At 37.6% G+C, this 26,123-nt stretch overlaps 1 protein-coding gene across 38 annotated transcripts in view; it reads left to right on the top strand.

Annotated features, from left to right (window-relative positions):
• The window catches only part of EYA1 (EYA transcriptional coactivator and phosphatase 1), a 152,980-nt gene that overhangs the window by 111,261 nt on the left and 15,596 nt on the right, over positions 1–26,123 (top strand). For all 38 annotated transcript variants that reach the window (XM_085572233.1, XM_085572231.1, XM_085572232.1 and 35 more), the window contains 2 exons: positions 946–1,029; positions 6,950–7,039. In XM_085572233.1, the coding sequence (XP_085428359.1) occupies positions 946–1,029; positions 6,950–7,039 (174 nt within the window). The remainder of the gene's footprint in view (positions 1–945; positions 1,030–6,949; positions 7,040–26,123) is intronic.

Here is a 26,123-nt window from a genome sequence, read left to right as displayed (position 1 = left end):
AAAGGAAAAAAAAAGGGAAAAAAAAAAAAGCAAACTTTTCCCAAGGCAAAGAAAGGTTTTTATTTGGACATGAGACACTTCTAGCACAATAGTGGGGTTTGTTCTCTCATGCTCTGCTTGCATTCCTCCCACTGGCCCATAGTTTATGTTGAGAACACATCTCCAATGACACACCACAGCTATAAGTGTCTACACTGCATTACTTTTCCTTTCCAGAAGCTCACCCCTTTTCTCATCATGGGAAATACAATCTCACCAGGATTTAAAATGTTTGTATTTGAACATATTATTTTTCATTAAGTTATCATTTTGTGTGTGGTCAGAGAACAAATTTAAAACACGTATTTTCCATTGTCTCTAAGCAAAAGATTTGCTGATGCCATAAGTTTTATACATACATCATCCAAGCTCATAGTTTTTGTTCTTCAGATGCCTCAAATGCATTGAAATTAACATAAGGGAAATAAAGTGCCTAGCAGCAATCTGCTTTGTTTTGGTTTTAGACATAATTTTTAAAGGCACTTACATGAATTTTTGTAAGATTTTTGTTTTGTAAGAAATACAGAATTCTAACCCTGAAGATTTAATTTTCAGATGCTTCTCCTGTTTATTTCAGTTTCAATCTCAGATCAAGCTTCAAAAATTACATTGTACAATCTCATTTTCTGTGTAAATTTGACTATATTATAATTCTATTCTAATAGAAGGATTTGATTTAATAGCAATTGTAGTAAAAAGCTAAGAGATTGTATTATCCTACCCCAGGAAAAAAAAAAACCAAAAACTTGTTAGTTTTAAAAATAAATGGCAGGGAAGCTATGATTTTAATATGCAACCATTTCTGTACAGTTTTCCCATTTGTGTGCTTACTGATTCAAATTTTAACTTTCCATTTCAAGTATTAGCTTCACAAAGGAACACATTGATTTGATTCTCTTTTTACAGAGAGTATTCATTTGGGATTTGGATGAGACAATCATCATTTTCCATTCCTTGCTTACAGGGTCCTATGCTAACAGATATGGAAGGGTAAGTGTCAAGAAACTGATGGAAATGTTCAGTAATATTTGCTGGTTTATGGTTGATACACAAGGAATACCAGAACATTTGTTGATTTTTAGAGGCAAACTGGTGTTACAAGACCAAAAAATATCAAGCTGTTTCACATGTCCATGCTTTGCAGTTACTCAGCTCTCGTATTCAGTACATATTTAAATAGCATTGGGAGTAATACTTTGAACACTTGAGGTTTGTTTTTTAGATACAGGTTGTCTGAAACCTGTTGATATAATCAAAATCTGCAAATGTCTATGTCCCCTCAGAGAGTGAAGAACTTTCAGGAATGATTGCTATGATGGATTTGCTGTGCTCTGTATTGAGAGGGGAAGAGGAAGAATGCTTTTGGATATGGCCACATCAGTCTAAAATTTTTTATCTTTGATTTTATTTTTTTTTTAAACTAAATATTTGATTTTAAAATATAAATATTTGATATTTTTCTAAATCTAAATATTGGCTGATGTTTTCAAAAGTCTTTTTATGAGTCAAAGCTTTATATTATGCACATTCTCTAAATCATAACTGAACAGATGAATATGTCTACAGACAGCAGATTTCCTTGGTAATTCTCAGAAGAGAAACATGATTTTAGGTTAATAAGAACAGTTTATGAATGGTATGTCCTTATGAGTTCAGACTTCTTTTTGTCAGGATTGTATTTGAAAGCTAACAGCTTGTGCTAAAATCTGTTGTAGCCTTTTACATTCACCTCCTGGGAGTTAGAACTGGAATGTGATTTTTTTTGTTAACCTCAAAAAATTCTACATGTAAAGAACAACTACAAAGTTTTGTCTGGCTTCATGTAATGCCTCTGTCTTCTTGTAAAACTTCTATTTAGCACTAAAAGATTTTACCCTACACCCAGCCGAGTGAAGGGCAAAGCTAAATCCAGTTCAGTCTGTGCCTGGGTCAGGTTCTGAGTTTCTCTCAATAGCTTTTTGTACTATGTAAATCTAAAGCAGTACTACTTTCTTGCTTGTTCAGGTAAGATTTTTTTGCAGAAGCGTTTACTGTAATAACAGTGTATCTGTTTAAGGAAAATAATAAGGTTTTTTTCATTAGATGTCAGAAAAGCAAGTGAATTCAGCAGCCTTGGTTTCCTAGGTGTTGTTAGTTTATATTTAGTTAATTCAGCAACCTTGGTTTCCTAGGTGTTGTTAGTTTATATTTAGATAGTAAAAAGAAACTAGAACTTAAATGTTTTGACTATTGTTGTATGGATATGTATGGACAAAAGCACTGTAGAAGAGTATTAAATATTTACTGAAAGTTATTTTCCATTTTTCAAACTAAAACCAGCTTTTCTGTGGTATCCTAAAATCTATGACAATTTAGTTCAGAATGAGGAGAAAAGTCCCAGTGCTCACTAAAAAGCTGAGTGACAACAGAATCTCACCACTGGCTTTTGGCCAGCAGAGTAGTGCTGGAAAAGCCTAATTAATTAGTCACTGCCATAGAAGTACTAATGTGAGCATATTTTTTCCATTTGTTACTAGTTCCCTGTAGTGGATTCATTAATTGTGGCCTGAACATAAACACTTTATTGCTGGATGGTTGAAGTTGAGGAAAGTGGCTGGGATTCAGTTGCAGAGAGATATAAATATGTTCGCTGCAAGGAGGGGGCTGACTCCTGGTTGCAGCTCCATCACTGTTGGCACTGTTTCCACACGATGTAGCTTTTGCCCAGCTGGCTCTGGTTACATGGCATCTGGAGTAATATTCCTGCATTTTTAAATGACAGCCAACTGTTGATGTTGAGGGGAATGATAGCATTACTGCTTAATCTTTGGTTAAGTACAAAATCTTTTGGTGAGGGGTAGCAACATGCCTGTCCATGGCTCTCGGATGATGTCATGAAACTGCCATTCTGGTTTTGTTTTCTTAAGGGTTCATTCAAATCAGAGTTTCTCTTGGGTTATTGACAGCTTCAGACAACAGTTAGTAATATCCAAGGATGTTAGAGAAAGACAGTATCAAATGTTCAAAGCAAACATGGTAAAATATGAGAATTTTAGGATTTATTTGTGGCATCAGAAGGTGCATGTTTTTAAAAGAGTGTTTGCCTGTGATTAATGACCTTTAAAATCAGAAATCCAGATCATAAGTTAATCAGAAAAAAAGAATGTTGAGGGGAATTATTGTTCTTTTCACCTGTATTCTTGTTTATGAGCAATCTAGCATCATGTTCTCCTATAAATCTGCACTATGGTGAGGGCTAGAAATGCCCTTTTAAAAAATTAAATCTAGGGTGATCACATAATCATTAAAATACAAAAGCTGGATCTTCAAACAAACAAAAATGTCCTAATTAAATAATAGGGGATTTGGCAACTTAGCATTCAGCTCTTTTCATAATGCCTGAGCAAGTTTCATGGTGAATGACTATGAATGATGTGCAGCCTTGCTGCTGAAGGGATTGATTTTCTTTGCCTAATACCCTGCTTCATTCTTCCTAACTTCTTCCTTGTGCCATTTTTTTCTGTATCTTTGTACTTTTCATCTGTTTTTATCGCCTGCCTTCCTTTAGCTACTGTTGTGCTCTAATTTCTTCCTGCTTTTTTCCTTCAGTTTTGTTGTAACAAAATAACACCTTTATTTTTCAGTTTGCTCAGTCATGGCAAAAATTACTCCATAAAGCACTACATTTTTATTTAAAGATTATTTGAATTTAGTGAATTTAACGGAAATGTATGAAACTCTTAAGAATCTGCCCTTCCAGAAGATTAGACAAAAAACCCCACAACATTTTAATTTGCTTTTGGATTTTTTAAATATGTACAGAGAGATATATATTGATCAAATATAAAGTTACCTGTTAGTTTAACTGACATTAGGACTGATTATGTTTGGGCATTTGGAAAAAGTTGGAGCCCTTTAGGATCTTGGAGCAGGTGAAAATACATCTCAGAATTGGCACAGAATACTGTGATCTTTACATTTCCAACCTCAGTGAAAGCAGTTATATGCAGAGTTTTTAAAGGAATTTTCCTTTAAATTATAAGCTATTTTATTGTGGTTTAATATACTTTAGAAATAGAGAAAAACAAAGCCTGGTTTCACTTAACCCTTCATTTGTGACCTGTAGGCTTAAGTGGAAAATAAGCCTGGTACCCAAAGTGAACTTTCCTGTTTTTCAGCTTCTTGTTTCTCCACAAAACAAAGAAATCAAGTAGGTAGAATTTAGAAATGACATACAGGCAATGTTTTGGCTCCAATGCCAGTATTCAAAACAAAAGGCCTACTTAAGCAGTTTGACATTGGTATTTCTTTTCTTTAGTTAAACTGTACCTCCCTCAGAGATTTGTACCTGATTTTGACCATACCTGAAAAGACACTGACTGAACCTGCAAATCCCAGGCCACAAGAAGAGATTGTTAGCTTTCCTACTCATTGTGTGACACCTCACAATAATTAGTTAGCAATTAGTGGTTTAAAATTGCAAAAGAAGGCTGGGTATGGGATTATTTTTTTAAAACCTTGTTCTAGCCTTGTCTTTTTTTAGTTTACAGCCCCCACTGTAATGTCTGATGGCAGAGTTTAATATTGGATGATGCTTTAAACCAAGGTTCCTGTTCTTTTCATTAGAGCAATTGCAAGTGTGTGACTACACAGATATTTAAAACGCTAATGCAGATAAGGTTTTTGCTTCCATTAAATATGTAGCTATCGAGAGCCGCAGTTTAACATAGTTTTTGTGTTAAGTCGAACTTCCTATACAAAAAGATTGTATTTAAACTAAGAGTTAAGCTGTATTTGTAAAGCAATCCATTTAGTTTGTGTTATTTAATCTGACACTTTCAGTAGGTGCCAATGAGTTTCTTATATTTTTTCTGCATAATTAAATTAACCTAATAAATTACTTAATTTTAGTATTAGTTTGGAGAAAACCGTCCTGTTTTTTTTCTGCCATGTAAAAATACCTTGGATTAAAATGGGTAGAAAGCTTTACAAAACCCCCTTTATACCGACTCAGAAATGTGATAAAAATGTTTAATAATAAAAAAGCAAGTTGTGTACACTGAAATGTGAAATATATATATTTGCAGCCATCCATTTAAAATTAGTCAAATGTGTTCATACTAGTTATGCTCTGTTGCCCGTTTATTCTGCTTTCAAAATGATGTTCCTATTTAGGGATGGAAGTCAGAAGGGAATTATTTCTACCTTGTTGCATTAGTAGTTGGTAATCAAGATGTAGCTAGTAATCTTCATTTGCATCTTAGACCTTTAGCCCATCTAATTCCTTTAATAACTAGAGCAGAGGCTCCTTTGAGGTGTCTTCTGTTACTGCTCAGGTACAACAGAAATCTTTGTCTGTTAAAAAAAAAGAAGTCAGATGAACTGTGTAGGAGGATGAGCTGCTAACTGGGCACAAAGATAAGCAGAAAAGTCAAAGGGAGAAGAAGCCTCAGGCTGAGATAGAGAGAAAATACCACCTGTGTTCCACCTCACATGCCTACTAAAGTAAAGCAGAGGAAGTAGTAGGTCTACAAATAGAGCAATATTAAGAGAGAGACAGAATACTTTTGTTCATATTTCAAAGTCTTTCCATTTGAACTAAGAAGCCAAAATTCCTTTTTATTTTTTTTTCCCTTTGGCTGTGCTAGTTTAAATAAAAGACTTATTTTTAGGGGCAAAGTTCATCAAAATAGTATGATGCAATTTTTTTCCCCGTTTATAAGGGCTTTTTTTTTTTTTTAATTTTAAAAACTTATTCTTAATGAATGTGAGTTCAAGAATAGATGTTTTGTCTGCTCAATGTAGCTTTGCTTTGAAATTTCAAAAATTCTTTCTCTGGATAGCAGTTCTTGGGTTTTGGCATTTCCAGAAGGCAACCAGACTGCCAAATCACCATTCTTTTCCAGCACTCTACTACTGACGTATTTTGTCTTTTTAACCAGTAGTTACAGAAAAATGTTGGAAAGTTCAGAGATCATGTTGAAGCACCTATTAATTTGATTGAGAGGTGGAAAAAGAAACTGAGGACTGCATATCTTGTTTTTTAACTGTGACTTGTCATCAAGTTTTGAATTTTAAGTAAAATACGGGTTGCCACTTCTTCAATTCTATTTAAAATATAATTCCTAACAAACTAACATTATTAATAGAGGCTATTATGGGGTAATACAGCATTTTCTTCCAAACTCATGCTCCTGTGCTCTTGGATAGACTTGGCATTATAAATGAGAAACTCTATATCAAATGTATGTATTAGGCTCTCTTTTCGATTTTTCAGATTGAAAATATATAAAACACCAAAAAAATCAAAACAAGACAAACATCTGTAATGCATTTGGTAACCACAATGCTGAACATGCTTTTTGAGTTTATTAGCTCAGTAAGGAGTAAGTTGTTACGGTAATTTCTGTAGAGAAGTTAGTGTGTTATGTATTAATAACAAACAATAGTTTTGTTCACTCTGCATGGGTGGGCCAAACTGGAAACATAATTAAAGCTTTTTTGACAATCAAGGAGTGGTTTTGAATATAATTACAATTTGAAAATAAAACATCAATAGTTCTTTGCTTTAAAGTCACTAGGTATTCCCAGAACTGAATCCTGTTATTTGTGATCGGTTTATTTTTAGTAACAATAGTATTATCATACCACTGATTGATCATAAAACTTGGAACAGTTGTAGAATCTGGAGAAGGTTTATGTGAAATGGATTTTCCCTTTCTGCACAGAGAGCAAAGAGCCAGTGCCAGGGATGCATGAGGGTGACCACAGAAGTCCCACTGCAAAATCAAGGAGTCAGTTGAGTTTAAGTCATATTTTGGAGTGTTACTGGGAAGTGTTGTAGTTATAAAAAGCTGTTCTTCCAGTCTGTGTTTGGGTATGTATGTTAGGCACAGTATTGATTATGTACTTGCTTAATTTCTTCTTTAAGGATCCTCCCACTTCTGTGTCCCTTGGACTCCGAATGGAAGAGATGATTTTCAATTTGGCAGACACACATCTGTTCTTTAACGATTTAGAAGTAAGTATTCATTCTTTTAAAATACACAGAGATTATCTAATATCTAATATTTGTCTGGTTTTATGTGTTGTTAAATGGTTTGACAATTATTTGCAGAGTTTCAATACGGAAATGCTTAGAAAATAGCTGTATCATTTAGTCATTAGGATAGATAATAATAACTATACTAAATGTCTGCACTGGCCTTCAAAAGTTACTACCGTTTAAATGGTAGAGTTTTCTCCTCACAGGTTTTAGCAGTTGTGATGATAGTAGACAGTTTCAGAAGTGGATACACCGAGGTAACCTATAAACATACAGAATTCAATAGTCTGCAAAGGCCATTAAATATTAAACTCCAGCTTCTATAAACCGTTGATGGCTGGGTACAGATTTCTTGCTTACATCCCACGGTGGGTGAATGTTACCTTAGCCCCGAGGGACATCATAAATGTTGTATGGGCTGTCTGTGAGCTGTTCCCGGGGCTGCTGTGCCTGCAGCAAGCACGGGCTGTTCTGTGCCAGGGTGCCTCTGCCTGCAGCGAGAAGCTGCGGGTGCCTTGCCAAGGGCTTTTTTAGCCTACACAGCCTATGGTTTGGCAATGCTTGGGAGATTGTTCCAGAGTTCTCCAAACTGCTGAAAGAGACTGTCACTGTAATGCCTGGCTGTTTCATCTTAAAAGGGAAAAAAGCAATTTCTGATCACATTTTAATAACGCAAAAACATGAAAACAGTCAGATTTCTTTCCCATCATAGTGAAGACAGCTGTTTATTTAAAATCCAGCTGTTAAGCAAGCTTGTGGTGGGGCTGCCAACACACATTAATCATCAAGTTGTTGTTTTGCTAGATTTTAGAATAGTGTGTTATTCCAGACAGCAAAAGAATCTAAAAGATTCAAATGCAACTTTTGCTGATCAAAGTTAATTGGCAGCAATTGGCCTTTAAATATTTCCTGATGTTTCCCTTTTCAAAATCAAGCAAAATACACCTTATTCAATAGATGAGCCAAAATAATTTGAAAAATGCCAGTGTGTGATAGACCTCAAATGTGGTTTGTCCAACATCTGTCCTATATTTTGATTTCTTTTCATCTAAAAAGAAACCACTCACAGATGATTTGGCATCTTAGAACGTAATGAAATTATTGAACATGCTTTTTTTTTCTTCCATTCCTTAGAGTATTTATTTTTTATACTTACAGTAAAATAGCTGGTTTCTTTAAATTAGAGTAGCGTTTTCTTCCATTCAGGTAGCTGTATTTAAATATATAATTGTTTTGGATATAAAAAGCACCATCAATGAGTTGCATGTATAAGACTTATTTTTCATATTTGTCTAAAAATATAACAAGGCTAGTTATTTTCCAACTCTGTTTCTGATTTCTGGTTATATTTCACTTTAACCAGAGCAGAATCAAAAAGTAATACTTTTTCTGTATTTAAGTATATTTAATAAAGTTCAGTGTGTTTTCATTTGTTATGCAAAGCCAGATATGTAGCTACTTCATACACAATTGTCAACCTCACTGACTTTAGTGGAAGTTAATCAATCACATCTTAGGGGTGGTAGATTATTTTCTGCTAATAGACATGTTTCAGCCTTAACAATACAGCACAGTTGTTCATTCATTCAAGAATCTTGAAGCTATGTATAAGAAAACAACTGCTCCAGATGGTTCATGAAGGTAGAGGAGCTCACTGATAAGCCTGATTCTTTGCATTTCCACCACAACAAGCCAGTTTATGTAGTATGTCCAAACTGAAGTGTAATAGTTTGTGTCTATACCCTGGTCTGCCTTCCTCATACCAAGAGGCACCCAGGAGTGAGCAGCTGTGCACGTGTCCTTGTACAGGAGCCCTAATCTTTATGTCTGGGGAACATGAGCTGCAGTCTGAGGGATCATACCTTGTCCAAGGAGTGAAGAGCACATTCAGTGTGCACAGACAAACCTTCAGAGTGCACAGTGAAAGCACGTAAGAGAGCCTGTACTTTGTGGGAAACAGCATGTAAGGACTGGGCCTCATCACAGACTGAGGCTTTCAGTTCACCAGCAACGACACAGTTTTTAGAACATGTCACAGAAATATGGTGTTCTTGAAGGACACCTGGAGCCACAGTTTGTGGCCATTTAGCTAGCAGGGCCTGCCACTTTGCCCTGCCAGCTTCCCAAGGGCTGTGACCTCAGGACAGATTCCTCACATCCATCTCAGAAACTCAAAAGTTCCTTGCTTGGTGGTTTGGAAGTTCAGGCTGCTCACAGCTTGATAGGCTTTCAGGAAAAGTGTGGACAACTTAGTTTTAGTATGCTTAAAGCATCAGTTCTCACTGATGAAGAACTGAGTCTGAAATATCTAGCTCAGATTGAAGCTTTCCAGTCCATAGGCACAAGTGTCTGGGCTGTTGGGATTGAAAACATTTGTAGGCACCATTGCCAGTGACCTGCAGAGCTTGGGTATCCTTGCCCAGCAGTAGTATGAAGAGCAGCAAAGCTGGATTTGGAACATATCTAACCCACAGGGTAGATGTGTCTTTGAGCCTGAGCTTATTCAAAGTGGGAACGTGAAAGCTGATGCCCTTTGTCTCACCCAGGCTCAGAGGGAGCCCTTCTTGGCACATAGAGAGGCGGCATTTAAAGGCAGGCAATCATCTGTCATGACTTTGGCCTATGATGCACATTTTTCCAGATACCACAAGTTAATGTTTTTAAATTAAAAAAACCTTCTTTCATCCAACACATTCCTGAAAACTCTATAATCAGAATAGCTCTCTTGTTATCCAAGTGAAAATACTTTTTCTGCTTATAAAATGCTAAAGACTGATTGAACATTTTGAATGCAAAGGGTGGAGTTGCAGCAGTGATCTCTGAAGCACAGTTTGATTTATGTATGACCTGGCTGGCTTTTCAAAGCTCAGCCTAGAGATTTAGTCATTTTGTTAGGTTAAATTCTAAACTTCAGCAATCAATTTTTAGTAAGTGTAAAGTAAATCAATGCCAATGTGTATCAGTTGAATTTAGTGGGGGTACAGCCAGGTAAATGAATAATTTATTTTTATGTATGTTGTTCTTTATGTAATAATAATAATGATAATAATAGTAATATTTGTAATTGAAAATTTCAAATTCATGGAGAAACTTCAGTCTGATCTCACTATCTAGCTCTGGAGTCAGTATTCTGTTTCTGGATGGTGAACTACAGTTAGATTTGCACCTTTGTACTAATTCTTACTTTATTGCTTTGAAAAAATAAAACAAATTGCTTATTTCCTTCACTTGCACAGATTTATTTGGAACAATTAATTTCAAAGTGATGTAATAGCAAATAATTTCCAATCTTTAGGAATATTCCTTTAAACAGCATGTTAAAGGGGTATGACAAGACTTTTAACATACTAAAAAGAAAAATAGTAATGTTTACTTATGCAAAATTTGATCTAAGTAACATAATAAACAGTATTTTCATGCATTAGCAGTAATTTCATAATGAAGTTATAGAAATGTACTAGGTTAAACAGTAGAAGATAGTGCAGTGTTCTAAAAATTTAAATTCCAAAATCAGCATTTGGGCTTCCAAACAAGAGCTTTTGGTTTTCAGTATTGAAGTTTTTTATTTAAATGTCTCATACTCTCTGTTTTATAGTTGAATTTTAATTGTGTGCAAGAGGGAACAACTACATTGATGTAGTGCCCTCAAGAGAACCACATCTGAAAAGAATGTTTGATTTTGCATGCTGATTATGTTGTGATAGGGATAATAAGGTATAATATTTTAATTGTGTATATGAAGCAATTATACATATGTATTTTAGGAGGTATGCTCCAGTGTTTTAGGCAAATGAGCAGCTCGATGATAGGACTGAAATGTGCCATCCACTGAGGTAATCAGCTGTGGTGCAGGTGTGTTCTACAGCAGAGCAGGGGAATGTGGCAGTCAGGGGGGTTCCTCATCTAGGGAAGCCCCAGGGGAGCACAGAGACCCACCAGGAGCCAGCTGCTCTTGGGAGAGTGGCTTGCTCTCCTGGCATGTGTGAGGCCAGGACTAATGGTGGCCAATCCCTCTTCCCAAGGCAGGCAGCCCTGGTGAGCACTGTGGCCAGGGCAGGTGGACAGGTCATGGTGTGGCAGTTTGCTCAGCAGGGTGTGCAGGGACGGTGACGACTCAGGAGAGGGACATCCACAGGCCAAGTGAAGTCTACCAAGCAACCAAGCACATTTTGTAGCCATCTACACAGGTCAGGGGCACTCATCCCACCTGACTGCCAAAGCAGAATGGTGGGCACTCATCTGAGAGCAAAGGCTGCAGCTCTGATTTGGGATCTGCACCATCTGTCCTGACAGTGGCCAATGCCTCCATGCAGACAGGGCTGATGAAGTGCAGAACTCAGTCTGCAGAAAGTGAATAGAGGCTTCTCCTGGGTCAGGGACAGGACGGCAGACCTGCCTGCCAAAGGTATGCTGGTGAAGGAGCTCCTGTGGCAGGTGGCTGAGCTGCAGGAGGTAGCAGGAAGACTGCATAGCATCAGGGTGGCTGAGGAGTTGTACATTGGGTTTGGTGGAGTTGCATAGCTGCTTCCAAGTGCAGCCTGCAGAAGACTCACAGCCCATGGCCAAACAGCCAAAACCTCCCCCACTGGCACACACAGAAGGGAGGAGGAGCAATAACATTGCCGAAAGTAAGCAAGGACCTGCAGGAGGAAGATGCTTCCCCAAAACCTGAGGTACCCCTGCAGAACTGCTTCTCTGCTGTGCAGACTGAGAAGGAGAGACACATCATACAGGAGAGATGCTGGAGCTGAGTAAGGAACCTGACCCCATAACCCCCCCCCATATAACAATGAAAGCAACTAAGAGAAGGAGAGAGGTGATAGTAGTAGGTAACTCACTTCTGAGAGTCTTATTAGCCAGCATCAGGTGCTCTCTAGACAGATGTGATGTTTGCCAGAGCCTTGTATTAGGGGTGTGTCTCTGGGACTGTGACCCCAGGACAGGATGTCACCAATAGACTACCAAGCCTCATACAGTCCTCTGACTTCTATCTGCTGCTGTTATTTCACATGGGCACCAGTGAAACAGTCTGAGGAAACAAAAACAGTCAAGATGGATTACAGAGCCCTGGGAGCAGCAGTAATGGATTTTGGAGTGTGGGTAGTTTTTTCATCAATCGTCCCAGACATAAAAAAGACATTTCAAAAATTTGAAAGGGCCAGTCAAATCTGGTTGTAGAATTGGTACTCCAGAGAGACAGACGTTCAGGTATTTTAGAGCATGGGACTTGCTTGAGAAGCCTGGTCTGGTGGGGCTGATTGGCTCCATCTGTCAGGGAAGAGCATCTTCAGTCATAGGCTTGAGGAAGAGAGCTTTAAACTAAAGTTGCTGGAGGAGAGGAACCTCAATCCATCCCACTCCTATGAGTCAGGTACCTGTGGTCACAGGTCAGCAGAAACACACCTGAAGAGCAGGACAAAGGAATTCCAGCCACTCCAGCCAGTAAGCTGCTTCATCAGAGGCCCATCTTGAATGCTTCTATGCAAACACACACAACATGGGGAGTAAACAAGAGGAGTTAGAGGCTTGTGCATGCCTGCAGGTCTACAATTTTATTGGCATCACAGAGACTAGTGGGATGACTCTTGTGATTGGAGTGTTGGAATGAAAATATGCAAGATGTTTAGGAAGGACAGGCAGGGGAGATAAGGAGGGCCTATAACCCTCTGTGTCAGTGGATGTCAATGCTGGAGTGCATGCAGCACTGCCTGGAGATAGATAAGAAGCCAACTGGGAGTTTATGAGTCAGGATTAAAGGGAGAGCAGGGAACAGGTGACATTGTGTGGGGGTCTGCTACAGACCACCTAACCAGGAAGACTGAATGGATGAGGCTCTCTATAGACAGGTAGGAACAGCCTCACGTTAGCAATTCCTGCTCCTCGTGGTGAGTTTCAGACACCCAAATATCTCTTGGAGGTACAACACAGTAGGCCATAAGCAATCCAGGAGGTCCTGTAATGTGTTGATGATGACTTCCTTCTGCAAGTGATGGAGGAGACAACAAGGAGAGTTGCTATGCTGGACCTTGTTCTCACCAACAAGGAAGGACTGGTGGGAAATGTGAAGCTCGAGGACTGACTGCAGTGACCATGAAATGGTGGATTTTAAGGTACTTGGGGCAGCAAGGAGGGTGCACAGGAAGCTCACAACCCTGCACTTTGGAAGAAAGACTTTGGCCTCTTCAGCAATCTGCATCTGGATTGGGTAAATCGGGAGGAGACTGGATTGAGAGCAGTCCTGGGTGGAAGGACTTGGAGGTGTTCATTGACAAGAAGCTAAACATGACCTGGCAATGTGCGTTTGCAGCCCATAAAACCAGTTGTGTCCTCGGCTGCATCAAAAGCATGACCAGCAGGTTGAGGAGGTGCTCTTCTGAGATCCCACCTGGATTACCATGTCCAGCTCTGGGGCCCCAACTAAAGAAGGGCATAGAGTGAGTCCAGAGGAGGCCACAAAGGTGATGAGAGGATTGGTGCACCTCTCATTTGAAGAAAGGCTGAGAGAGTTGGAGTTGTTCAGCCTGGAGAAGAGAAGGCTCCAGCAAAACCTTATTGTGGCCTTCCATGGAGGGAAGAGCAGGAGAGGGACTTTTTACAAGGTGTCATGTAGTGACGGGACAAGGATTAATGGCTTTAAAAAGAGGGTAGGTTTGGATTAGGTGTTAGGTAGAAATTCTTTACTGTGACGTTGGTGAGACACTGGAACAGGTTTCCCAAGGAAGTTGTGGATGCCCCATGCCTGGAAGGGTGCAAGGCCAGGTTGGATGCAGCTTTGAGCAATCTGGTCTAGTGGAAGGTGTCTCTGCCCATGGCAGTGGGCTTGGAACTAGATGATCTCTAAGGTCCCTTCCAACCAAAACCAATTTGTGATTATATCTGCATCTTTAAAGATTGTATATGTTAATACTGATACTTTTAAAAGTTTATTCATTTTTTTGGCATATCAGGTATTATAAGTAGGTACGTTAAAGGCATAACTAGGTATTGGTGACAGCGAATTATTAGGAACATCTTCTTTGAAAAAGTTAGTTCAGTTCTTTGCAAACTTTGTTCTAAAATGACACCATCTCATTAGATCTACTCCTTTAGAGGTATATACTGAAGCTGAATATGTCACTTATTAAGTCATTTCATTTCTATATATTTTGACAAATATATAAATGAATTTACTCAGATCTAGAAGTTGATAGGGAGAAATTAACGATAAGATTTTTTAAAATGAAAGCTGCTTTTTGTGAATTGTTTCTTGTATAATTGACTATGTGGAAGTTTTGCTCTTGTTTGTGGGCCCCAGTCATTAGACTGTATTTATCACCTCTACCTCTCCCTCTATTCCTTTTCAAGCTCAGTACTGTGTAGGACAGCTTTTTTACTTGAAATGTGATGGAGATGTCTGACATCCAGCAGTATGCTGAGCCCTTCTGTTCCCTAAAGAAACATAAAGGACCACTAAGGCCCACTTTGCAAGGCAGACTCCCATGGGGATGCAGATGGGGATGCAGTCTGTACTAACATCGGGCACTGCAGGGATTTCCAAGATCAGGAAGATCATCATCAGAGCTCAGGGATAAGAAAGGGAACACCTAATAACCAGGACAGCATCCATAAAGTCTGATCATGGAGCAGAACTCCTTGAACATTAGTTCCTTTTTGGTCTTTGCCTTCAATTCTTACAGGTGAAACCTGGCTGCCTCCCTGCTGCTGGAAGCAAATGTACCCTATAAATCACTTCTGGCACTCAAGGAGACCTTTTTTTCATGACAGGGACATATATCCTCTTTTCATCAGCCTGAACATTTCTCCTTTGTAGGTATCAGTAACACCACAGGAGACTAAGTGACTTTCCTCTCAGGTCCTTCAGTGACTGTGCACACTGCTGTGTCCCCAGTGTACCACACAGTGCCCTGTAGGAATGCCTTTGAAGCAATACAGCCATATGTTCTGTTTCTTTAATCTGAAGGAGAAAGAGAAATAATTTCCCCTCAGACATGGGTACTTTAATATGCCACAGACTCTGACTGATAACTTTTAGCACAGTAGCACTCCAAAGGATGATTTGGGATTCTGGGCATTATGATAATACACATTATTGAATTAATTACTGCGTTCAGCAGGCTTACCATATGCAGATTATTGCACATCTCAAAGAACCATGACCATGGTAGGATAAAATGCTCTTCTTTCTGAAAGCATTTTAGCACATCTGGTCCTAGATTCAAATAATCTAAAAAATGAAGTGCTTGGATGCAAGCCAGCTCTTAAGTGCAGACTTTGAGCAAGCTCCAAAGCAAGCTGGGAGAGAAGGTTGGTCACTATTAGCAGTGCAGAAGTCCATCATTTATTGTTCCACACTTTGTAGCAATGTCATGGAGCCAGCTTTGGACAGCCATGGCAGGTATGACATTGCCTCGATTTACAGAGATCCACAGTCAGTGATTGGAATTGGGGAATCTGCAGTCAGACCAAGGAAGTGCAGGAGGATTGTGAAACACCATTACCAGAGAGAAAAGTTTTCTCAACTTCTCCACAAAATAAAAATCAGATCAAAGTCATTGTGTGTCTAAAGCTGTACATCAAGCCCTGAACATTGGCAGGGTGAGCCTTTGCTGGCATTAGGTACTAATCATTTGTCTTGTGCATATTTCACAGATATATCTATGTAGGTAACACAACACAAGGTCTGTGTTTGTGGTTGCCAATACTTTGTAATTCCTGATCACTGTACCTAGAAGACTAAGGTCTTCTCATCATGGTGATGATAAGGATGATATTTACAGATACAAGGATCATAATTCTGTCATAAAGTGCTCAAGAGAGAAAAGCAGCAGTAGAGTCTGGTGATTATAGCAGTTGTTATTGTGTACAGTTGTAGTTGTCTTTCTAACAAAGCTTCAACTTGGTCTCATTAACATATTAGTCCTCAGGACCAATACTGGCACAACTTCTCTCTCTACTGACACAATTAGGAAATATGTGTATTCAAACAAGGGAAAAGAAAAGAAATAGAAAAAAAATTTCAAATAGTCAGCCAATAAAGCTTTCCAGTTTTCTGTTGTATTTAATTTCTTTTCTATTGTTGGGGGAATTTTAGGGGGTTTGTTTGTTTGTTTGTTTTGTTTTTTAATGAGTTTGAGCTATTAAAACATTTTAAGAAAGGTCTGGTTTTTAAAGGCACAGGTTAAAAAACATCCCAATATTTAGCACAGAAGGACATCAGTCAACACTAGTCATGGCAGTGTTTCAGGTGTCTGTACTTGGGAGCTAGTAGCTAGTAAGAACTCCATGCAGTCAGCTGGTACCAGGGCTTCTGTTTGGGATACCTATATATTGCTGCAGTATAAGTCAGCTAAAGACTAGGCAGGCACACTTTGTGAAGAAATACACAGACATGCAAATTGCCCAGTATAATATAGGGTATTTCATAGAATCACAGAATGGTTTGGTTTGGATGGACAATCACCTGGTCCAACCCCACTGCCATGGTCAGGGACATCTTCTACTAGGCCAGGTTGCTTAAATCCCCATCCAACTTCCAGGGATCCACATCCACAATTTCTCTGAGCAGCTTGTTGAGGTGCCTCACCACTCTCACAGTAAGGAATTTATTCCATGTACCTATCTAAATCTGTCCTCTTTCCTATCCCTTATTCCTTGTTCTGTGGTAAAAAAATCTGTCCCCATCTTTCTTCTAAATCCACTTCATATATTGAAAAGCCACAATTAGCCAGAGCCTTCTCTTCTCCACACTAAACAGCCCCAGCTCTCTCAACCTGCCTTCACTGCCTGCCTCTCTTTCCTGTGCTGAGGCCTTCTGAGCTGGAAACAGTTCTTCATGTAGGATCTCTACATGGCAGAGAAGAGAAAGTGGAAAATCACCCCCCTCAGCTGCTCTTCAGGCCTCTTTTGGTGTAACGTTGTGTACTGTTGGCTTTCTGGGGTGCAGAAAGAATCTGTCTTTCTTAACAGGGCTACTCTCTCTCAGCTCACCACCCAGCCTGTACTGATATGTGATGGGTGATTATTTCAGTTCAGCTGCAATACCTTGCACTTTATTGCATTTCATTAAGTTCATATTAGCCCTCAAGCCAGTCAATGTCTCTCTGGATGGCATCCCACTTGTCAGTGGAATGCATGCTAGTGCAAAAAGGTTTGTGGTAGGCATCACGCTAACTTTTAGTGGTATTAGACCCATCTCCAAGATAGTAGACTAAAATTTCTATCCAAATATCAAAACACGTTTTGTCTATATATTTTCCCAAATTAAATATTCAAAGGTATTCCTTCCAGTGACAGAACTAACATTCATGCTAGCATGCTTTTCAGGTAGCAATTGTACCTCTCTGTTACAGCTAGGTTCTGCAGAGTCTGAAATATCAGGTTTAGGATCAGCTAGTTCAGGAGATAGTGTATTGAAGGACAGTGGTAAGCAGCTGGAAACCATTGCAATACCTGTATCAAAGCTGAGTGTAGGCAGGGTGTGTTACTGGAATCCCAGATCCACCCCACGTATGTCAGCTTCAATTGCAGCAGAAAGATCAGGGCTGGGCTGCAGAGGCAGCTCTGAAAGGCAACGTGCAGATTGCTGCGTAATGAAGGACATGAGACAGCGCCTTGAAAATTCTCTTACAGCCAGTAGTGAAACAATGGAATTGTTTTAAATGGAAAATAAGAGATGCAAAACTGACTGCAAGAAATGTAACAGACTGAGAACTTCGCAACCATTAACAGATATCAAAACACTGTCTTATGTTATATTGCTGACACATAAAAATGTCCTTAATGAATTTTTATTTTTCAGTGGTTGCAAAGTTGCTGTTATGTGCCACAGAGCTTTTCCACAATGCAAATCATTCCCTAAGCATAGATACGATTCACTGCTTGGTGGTTCATCATATTAGATCCAAAACTAGGTAATAATGTGATTCATCCTGGAGACCTCTTAGTGCCAGAATTGTAATTTCAGATTTGAGTAAGTTCATTTTATTAATGAAATTATCTGAAACAATAGAGCAGTAATGTCAAATAAATTAAAAAATAGTTTATGCTAACAGTAAAAGCAGTTAATGTACTAATTATGGTAATGTTTTCCTTTTATTTTTGTGGGGAGAGGATTCACTTTGGCTTTTAATATTTCATGCAACTGATGTGAACAACTTTTTTTTAAACATTTTATTTAAATATTATGAATTTGGTAACACTGAACAAAATCCTATGTAGCATTATAGATGTCAAGACTTCTCATAGCACTAAGTATTCCATTATTAGTTTACAATCTAAGAAGTTTAATAAATTAAAATAACATTCCTGAACAGTAGATTTGGTGTTTTGGTCTCTGATTAAGCTGACAGATGTGTAAAATCTCATATAGCCAGTCAAGTCCCTGGTGCAGCTGTGAGTGCTAAAGAGTGCAAGTTATTCCAGCTAAGATCAACATTAATTTACACTCAAATATCTTTCCCAGCCTGCCCTTTCTATTCACGTAATGCAGTTATTTTGTGCTGATTCCACTACTTTGTGAAAAGTTGTTTTTTTTCTCATTGGACTCTTCCAATGCAAAAACTCAGAAGACAAACTGAAGAGAGTGTAATTGTCAACCTTTAGAAAAAAATATTTCCTGATTGATGTAGGAACCATTTTAAAATCTCATATTTTAATTATTCAGATTGATTTTTTGAGTGGATTAATCTCTGAAAATTATGTAATTATTTTAGGAAAGCTAGGTGAAACTAAGTGTCATCCTTACATGTTATTTTGCAGGGTGAGAGTACTTTAGTCAATCCTCACATAAGTACAAAGATTTGAAATCAGTTTAAGCATCTTAGCAATATGCATGGTAGGTGGTTTCTATCACTCTTGTCAGCCTAGGTTTAAATTTGGCATGGATTTACAAAAGTGTTTACAAGTTGTTTAATATCATTAAAGCCATTTGTGCTGGTGTGGTTATGTGTGAGTGCTATAACTGAAGTTTAAGTGTTATGAAAATATGCATACATATGAATTTTAAACATATCTGTGCTGGGGATTTAGGTTGTTTTGTTTGTTTGTTTTGGGTTTTTTGATAGCAATTATATTAAAATGTTTCCACAGGGGAAAAAATTTAGAAGTTTCTTTCATTCATTTTCTTTTAAAAGCACAAAGAGAGTGCTTGAAGTTGGTTCCCAAAATGTTTGAGTTTCACAGTCTCAGGAGATTTCTACTGTTTCAGTGTGGTTACAATAAGGCTTCTATCTGAATTTCATCCAGTTCAATGGTCTAATGAAACTGTAAAGAAAGGGAGCAAGCATTATTTCCTTTACTCATTGCAGTATCACTTATATTTTTCTGTGGTTTAAAGTAAGATTTGACTGTTTTTAATTGCATTTATAAATTTTTTCTTTAGATATGTTCAAGAGGCTGGGTGATCCTATAGTAGACAAACTACCCTAAAGTGTACTGTTAAAGCATGAGGCTTTAACAAGGACTTTAAAAATTGTAGACAAAAAAGTTTAACCAAAGAAACAATTAAGCATTGAAGGAATGGAGCATTTATTTTATTTTTTTTGGGTTTTCCAAGATCCTCATCCAGTCAGAACAAGGCAGTCCAGGCACTGTGTGAAGGCTACCTGTGGCACTGTGCAGTCAGGAGATGAGAATTTGACAGCAGGAACAGAGTACTGGCTCAGCTGATATGCTGGCATGAGAAAGATCAGCTTTATCTAAGCAAATTATACTTTCTGAATGGTAGAAAATCCCTTCAATCAGTTAAAAGATCTCACCTTTTTCTTCTGCATATTTGTATAATTCACAGTGTGAATGTCAAGTATGGATACACAGGAGAATCACTTCTTCCCTAGCACTGTTGGGCAAGGGGGAGAGACAGTTGTAGCAGCAGTTAGAACACGAGAAAGACAGTTTCTAGGAATTCTCTTTGGCTCTAGAAAACTTTAAAAATACACATATTTAAATTCATTTATTGGAACAAAATGTATACATTTTTCTTGAAGTTGTGTTCACAAGTCCAAAACTCCCATTATTGCCTTGGTTGAATGAATAAAGCATAAATCAAGCCATGATTACCTACAAACAAGGATTTACAAGCAGAACAAAATAGACAGTGAAAACATACACCACCTTTTTTTTTTGTTTCGTCAGTTTAATAAATTCAGACAGAAATTTGAATGCAAGCAATACAACATCTGACTCCCAAACTCTCAACAGGATTAACTAACAGAACATCTCTTTCCTGGATCTAATCTCCATTAGTTTGGCATTTAACACAGCAGAAGTATCCTCCACAAAAAAATCATAAAGCAAACAAGTTTTATTTCTATTTTTTTAATTATATTGCAAATCTATAAAATTTTCTTTATCATAGGAGGGTAGAAAATGCAAAAAAGTTTTGTATGGATGCAAATTTTTACTTTATAATCAAAACCACACATGTATTGGGAAAGAGTATCTAATTTTTAATACAAAAATGTATACTGAGAAAAACCCTGAATAATGCTTGATTAATTCAAATTCAGTCTTTTTAAAAATTATTATTTAAATTTTACTTAAATGAAGTACTGTGAAAAAATAATTTCAAAACCTTGCTAGCAACAGAAAGGCTTTTACAATGAAATTAAATAGCGGTGTGGTAATATAGCTTTTTTGTATGAACTACATGTGGTCATGCAAAGGGTTAAGCTGTGTGATTTCAGGATAAAAGGTTTCCTGAGTTGACTATTATTCCTATGGTCTGCCAACAACTTTGCAATAAATGGAATGATTTTTATGGGAATGTGGTTATTCACAGCAAGACTACAGTTGGTGTCAGTATGAAAAATTCTTCTTTAGTAGATTCTCTCAGCAGGAATAACAGATCTGAAAGAAAGGCAAAAAGTAGCTACAGAGAACTCTGGCTGGTGTTGGTGACAAATTATGTTTACAAAATGATGTGGTAACCCATTGAAGAAGAAGAAATCAGAACAACAGTAAATCAGAGTATTGCTCTTGTTAAGTACTGCTGTTCCAAAACAAGTTACCTGTGATTGTGAGTATTGTTTAATAGCTCATTTTTCTTGACCATAAAGCAAGTGAGACTTCTAGGCTTTCATTTGCAGGGGTGTAAAAAAATGCTTCAGAAATCAGTAAAATTACCTCAAAGTTATACCAAAGTCAATGGCAGAACATAAAATATTGGTAGATATTAATTAAAATAATTCAGGAGAAAGATAAAAAAGAATCGCTGCATCAGAATTTAATATAATTTTATAATTATTTACTTTATTTATAATTTTAATAAATTCTGTTATTTCCTGTATCACTTGTTTATTTTTCACATCTTTATGGTTTTTGAAATTATGTTATTAGAAGAAAATTGTGATGGAAAATGCATTAAAATATTGATGAACTTAGTATTAACAGTTATCCTGTTTACATTTGGTTTGTGATAACCTTTCAGAATGCTAAAAAGATTAACCCACTGATTAATTCTGCAGCACCACCAGTAGAGCTGGTATTGTCTTCCATTCAAAATGAGGATTAACATTACATAGAATTTAATGATTCTCTTACAATCATAGCTCAACTTTGTGGGTTTTAGTTGTCTCAGCATTCCTAAGTTAAGTTGTTGGAATATGAAAGGCGTTATTATTTGTATTGTTTGGTTGGGGTTTTTTAAAAAACTAAATAGGTAGTAGCTCTTTTAAGAAGTAAACACATCTCCTTTGCTTTGAGTGTTTCCTGCTCTTTGTTTTCCTCGTGGACAATTACCCCAGTTCTATTTAAAGCATTTAGTTTGTAAATTTATCTCGGAGCATTGCAAAACCTCATTTTTTTTCATGATGATGTGAATTTGGCTTGTTGTGCTGGGATCACCAATGATGTGCCAGCAAGGAAGAAAATCAACCTAGATGTGTCAATAAAAAATAAAAAAAAAACAGTATAAAGCAACTGTGTTGTTTATAGGTGGAGGTCAACCACTGTTGAGATAAAGGGATAGGTTTACCAGCCTAAAAGTAAATATTGACCAAAGATGATAAATAAATATTGACCAATGATGTCAAAGAAAAGAAATTTCTTAGAAAGTTACATTTCACATTCTCTCAGAATAGAAAAATGTGTGCATTCTTTAAAATTCTAAGAAATGTTTCTTCAATAGAAATATTTTAAAAACAATCTATAAAAGAAAAACTTTTTTTGAGAAGAGTTTTCAAAAGAGTATAATAGTTAAAGATGAGCTGAAAGTGGAATCAGCTCTTGGTGACTTTAATGTAATCATTCATGATTGTTTTTACCAGATGACCTTCATTTAGCATTAAGCAATGGACAGAAGCTCATATTCAGACCTCTAGGTCTATTTCTGCTGCTGTGAAAAATACCTGTTTTCCTTGAGGCACAAATGTGGTTTTGGCAAAGTTGGTCTGATTTGGCTGTGGTTGGAGAATGGATCCTGGAAAGTCTTAGCAAACCTTTGGCTCTTCATTTCCTAATTGGTTAGCTAGATGTTGAATAAGAGACACCTGAGGTCACTTCCTGAAAAAAAAAAATACCATACATAGAAAGGACTGTAGAACATACTGAACATAGATTTCTGGGCCATCAGACTCAAAAAAATAAGCAATTACATCAAAGATTGTTGAATAAGCCTTATTCCTGGTGAGACACAAGGAATGGTTTCAGGGAGAGGAAAGCTTCAAACAGAGCTGACTGAATTATTTTCCTCCCACCCCCAAACACCATAAGGAGGGCAGCTGAACAAATCTTTGGTCACCCAGAGTAGAGTCATCAGGTCCCTACAGAGGAATACCTATTCAAAAATTACTATTCTCATTTGGTTGAAATAAGAGTTCACCTCCTCCTGATTTTTGTGATGTCTGTAATGGGGACCTCTTGACCAGATAGTGGCTAGGGATGCTTTATGAGGAGCATGTGATTTACCTTCTGATAGTTCTTCATCAATGGAGAGTTCTGGGAAAGCTACATGTAATTATTCCAAAGATATAACCCTTATTTTTAAAGTACTATAAGTTCTGTGAAGACTTGACAAAGACAAGTTCACTTTCTAAGGAACTCGTCTACTGTGAACTCCCTTTCAGCAGGCATCAGAGCAGTTCCCTGTGCTGAGGGACAGGGAACATTCAGACTGAGACATAAAACCCATCTATTTGCATTTAATTTTCCACAGTAGCAATTCAAGAACAGCTCACTTGCAGTGCAGCAAGGAAGGGTAGAGAGAGGAAAGGAAGTGCAAACCACAGCACAGAGTTTTCCCAAATATGTGTGTGAGGGAATGACTGGAAATAGTTTCTCATCTGTGATACTACTACCATGGGTGACTTACAGAAAGTTCATGAAGTTCCACATCATGAATGTGGGACTAAATTACATCGCACATGTAGCTGTAGGTAAATGAACAAAAATGCAAAACAAAGTCTTCATTCAGGCAGAACTGTGGCTTTGCTGGTGTGTGCAAAGCACATCTAAAAGCCTTAATCTATCTGAAATGCAAGATGCCTGCCTGTTGTGGAATGTGCTGCTATAGTTCCTGAGTGTTAGAGCTACAAAGAATAACAAATACCTCCTTTGCTCACTTGAGAAGACCATTCCTATAGGCTTATGCAACTTATTAACCACTTAATTTCTTTCACATGGCAAATGACAAGTACCTTCATGCTAGGTGCCACTAAAAATAGAGCCTATACAATTTCCTTTCTCAAGAGAATCACATGGGTTGTTCTTTGCAGATGTACAGCTGAGCTGAAATATCCAGGAGCCTCCCATGCTCATATCATCACTTTATCACTCTATTCACCTTTCTGTTTCTTCTCCCTGAGTTGTCAGCAGGGGTTAAAACACCACAGGCTGTAAGGTGACACAAAAACTCTTGTTTCTCCATCTGGCACTCCTAGAGCTCTGACAGAAGATTGCTGTCCTCTGGCTGGACAAGGCAGTGATGGGTCAGCTCACTCCCCACTTCTGCCACTGAGCAGCAGCACAAGGGCCAACATCTGCCCCACAACACTGGGACTGGGAAAGAAAAGGAAAGAGAAAAATCAAAGTGTTGATTTTTCAGACTGCCCACAGAAGAAAATGCTTTTGCTGTCCATACTGGCAAGGCGAGTAAAGAGAATTTTAAAGCCTGGCTTTGTCTCATTAGCACACGATTACAAAGATGAGAGACTCACTTCCTTAAAATATTTCAGCTTTTATTTTAAACATATGCATTTAGAATATTATCAACAGCATCAAGACCCTGCAAGTTTGAAGTAATTGGTCATGTGGAACTGAAAGACTCGGCTTAGGTCATCTTGTGAAAATTTCCACATGAACCCCTCATTTCCAGAGAAATGAGATATTTTAAGGCTTTTGTGGAAAAAACATTTGTTTCATAAGTTTTATTTTTAGGTCCTTTAAATGTTAAATATATAGTGTGTATAGTTTCAACAAAATCTATATGTTCCTAAAAGTATACTTTCAAGATAATGGATTTGGGAATAATTAATTAGATTCTGATGAGATTCATGGCTTTTTTTCTTCTTAAAATATCTTCATATTTTATTTTCACTCTCTCCCATTAACCATAGAATTTTTTTCTCTTTGCAAAAGCATATATTAGCAGATAATAGGAATCATATAATAAAGAAAGTATTTATATGTGAAGTGCTGGCCTTTAAAATACAATTAATTTGACACTTTAAATTTAACACCATTATCTCCAGGAATAAAACACACCCTTCAAGTAGATTCACTTGAGTTTTATTCAGCTGTCTCTATTGGTAAAATTCTTTCTTTGACATCCCCCCCCCTCTTCCCTTCCTGCAAAATATACAGAAATTGAATAACATAATAGAAAAAAACAACTTACTTTGTCAGAGTTGGAGCAAGAACTGATTTTTAGAGAGACACTCTAGTCTATCCACCGCAGTTGCTATATAGATACTTCCTTAGGTCATGTTTTATTTTAAATTGGATTCTTCCAGATACGGTTGATTTTAGCATAGCTACTTCAATAAACACAAGTTGCAGAATAAGATCTGTATTTTGGAATATACACTGTTTACTTTAGGGGTATCATATTTGATCCAAATGCATTTGTTGATATGAGCAAGCAAAATAGGATTTTAATCACTTTTTCTATTAGAAAAAAATGGCATCCATTGTGTGCTATAAAAGGGTGCTATATTTGGTGCAGGGGAGTACTTTAAAGTAATTTGCTATGAAAAAGAGTTTGTAAATAATTCCAGTTCTTATCCTCAGTGTTTATAACAGCTAATATAGATATAATAATTTATATAGATAATAAATTTATTAGATAATTTATATATAGATAATAAATTTAATTTTTGTTCTGATGTTCTATTTAACAATGAAATATAGGATTTGGGGGTTTTGGTAGGGTATTGTGGACTCTTTAAAAATTACAATCTTCTCTTTATAGTCTTAAGTTTAAAATGGGAGCATTTTGAAAGCCTTCACAGCCCAATTTAATTCCTCGACTGTTCATCCACAAATTGTCAGACAGAATGAAGTGGATTTCAAGAACTCTCTTTGTTCTTAATATCCTGTGCCTGACCCACAGGTAATCTGCACCTTTTTTTCTTCAGCACCGAATAATTGTGGTGGGAAAGAAGAGAAAATGCTAGGGTCACAAAGTGCAGGCTAGACGGAGATGACAGCTCCTGCCAGTTGAGCGCCAGCGCTGAGAAGCTGCGAACCGCGGTGGCTGCTCTTTCACAGGGGTTTGTGCGTTGCAGGCGCTCCGCGATGACGGCTCAGGAAGATCAGCGCTTCAGCCTTTGTTGCCTGGGCTTGAAAGGAAGTGCAGAGGGTTTTGTGTATTTAGCAAGCACAGAAGTACAGTGGAGAAGCATTAGGCACAGTTCATACTATATATATATGTGTATATTAATAGATATACACACACAGAGAGGATGTAGATGTGCTGTTGCTCAATTTTCCAACCTGCACATACCAGGGATTTTATCCTTCTAGTAAAGTGAAAACCAGAGGTTGACCACTAAAACTTAATGAATGCTGGCAAATAATGTTCGTGCATGTGGTCACAACTATGAGTAAAAAGATGGGGGCATGGGGC

The sequence above is a fragment of the Lonchura striata genome, chromosome 2 (assembly GCF_050655825.1).
Source record: "Lonchura striata isolate lonStrDom1 chromosome 2, ASM5065582v1, whole genome shotgun sequence".
Lineage (NCBI taxonomy): Eukaryota > Metazoa > Chordata > Aves > Passeriformes > Estrildidae > Lonchura > Lonchura striata.
This window is presented reverse-complemented; position numbering and strand designations above follow the sequence as displayed.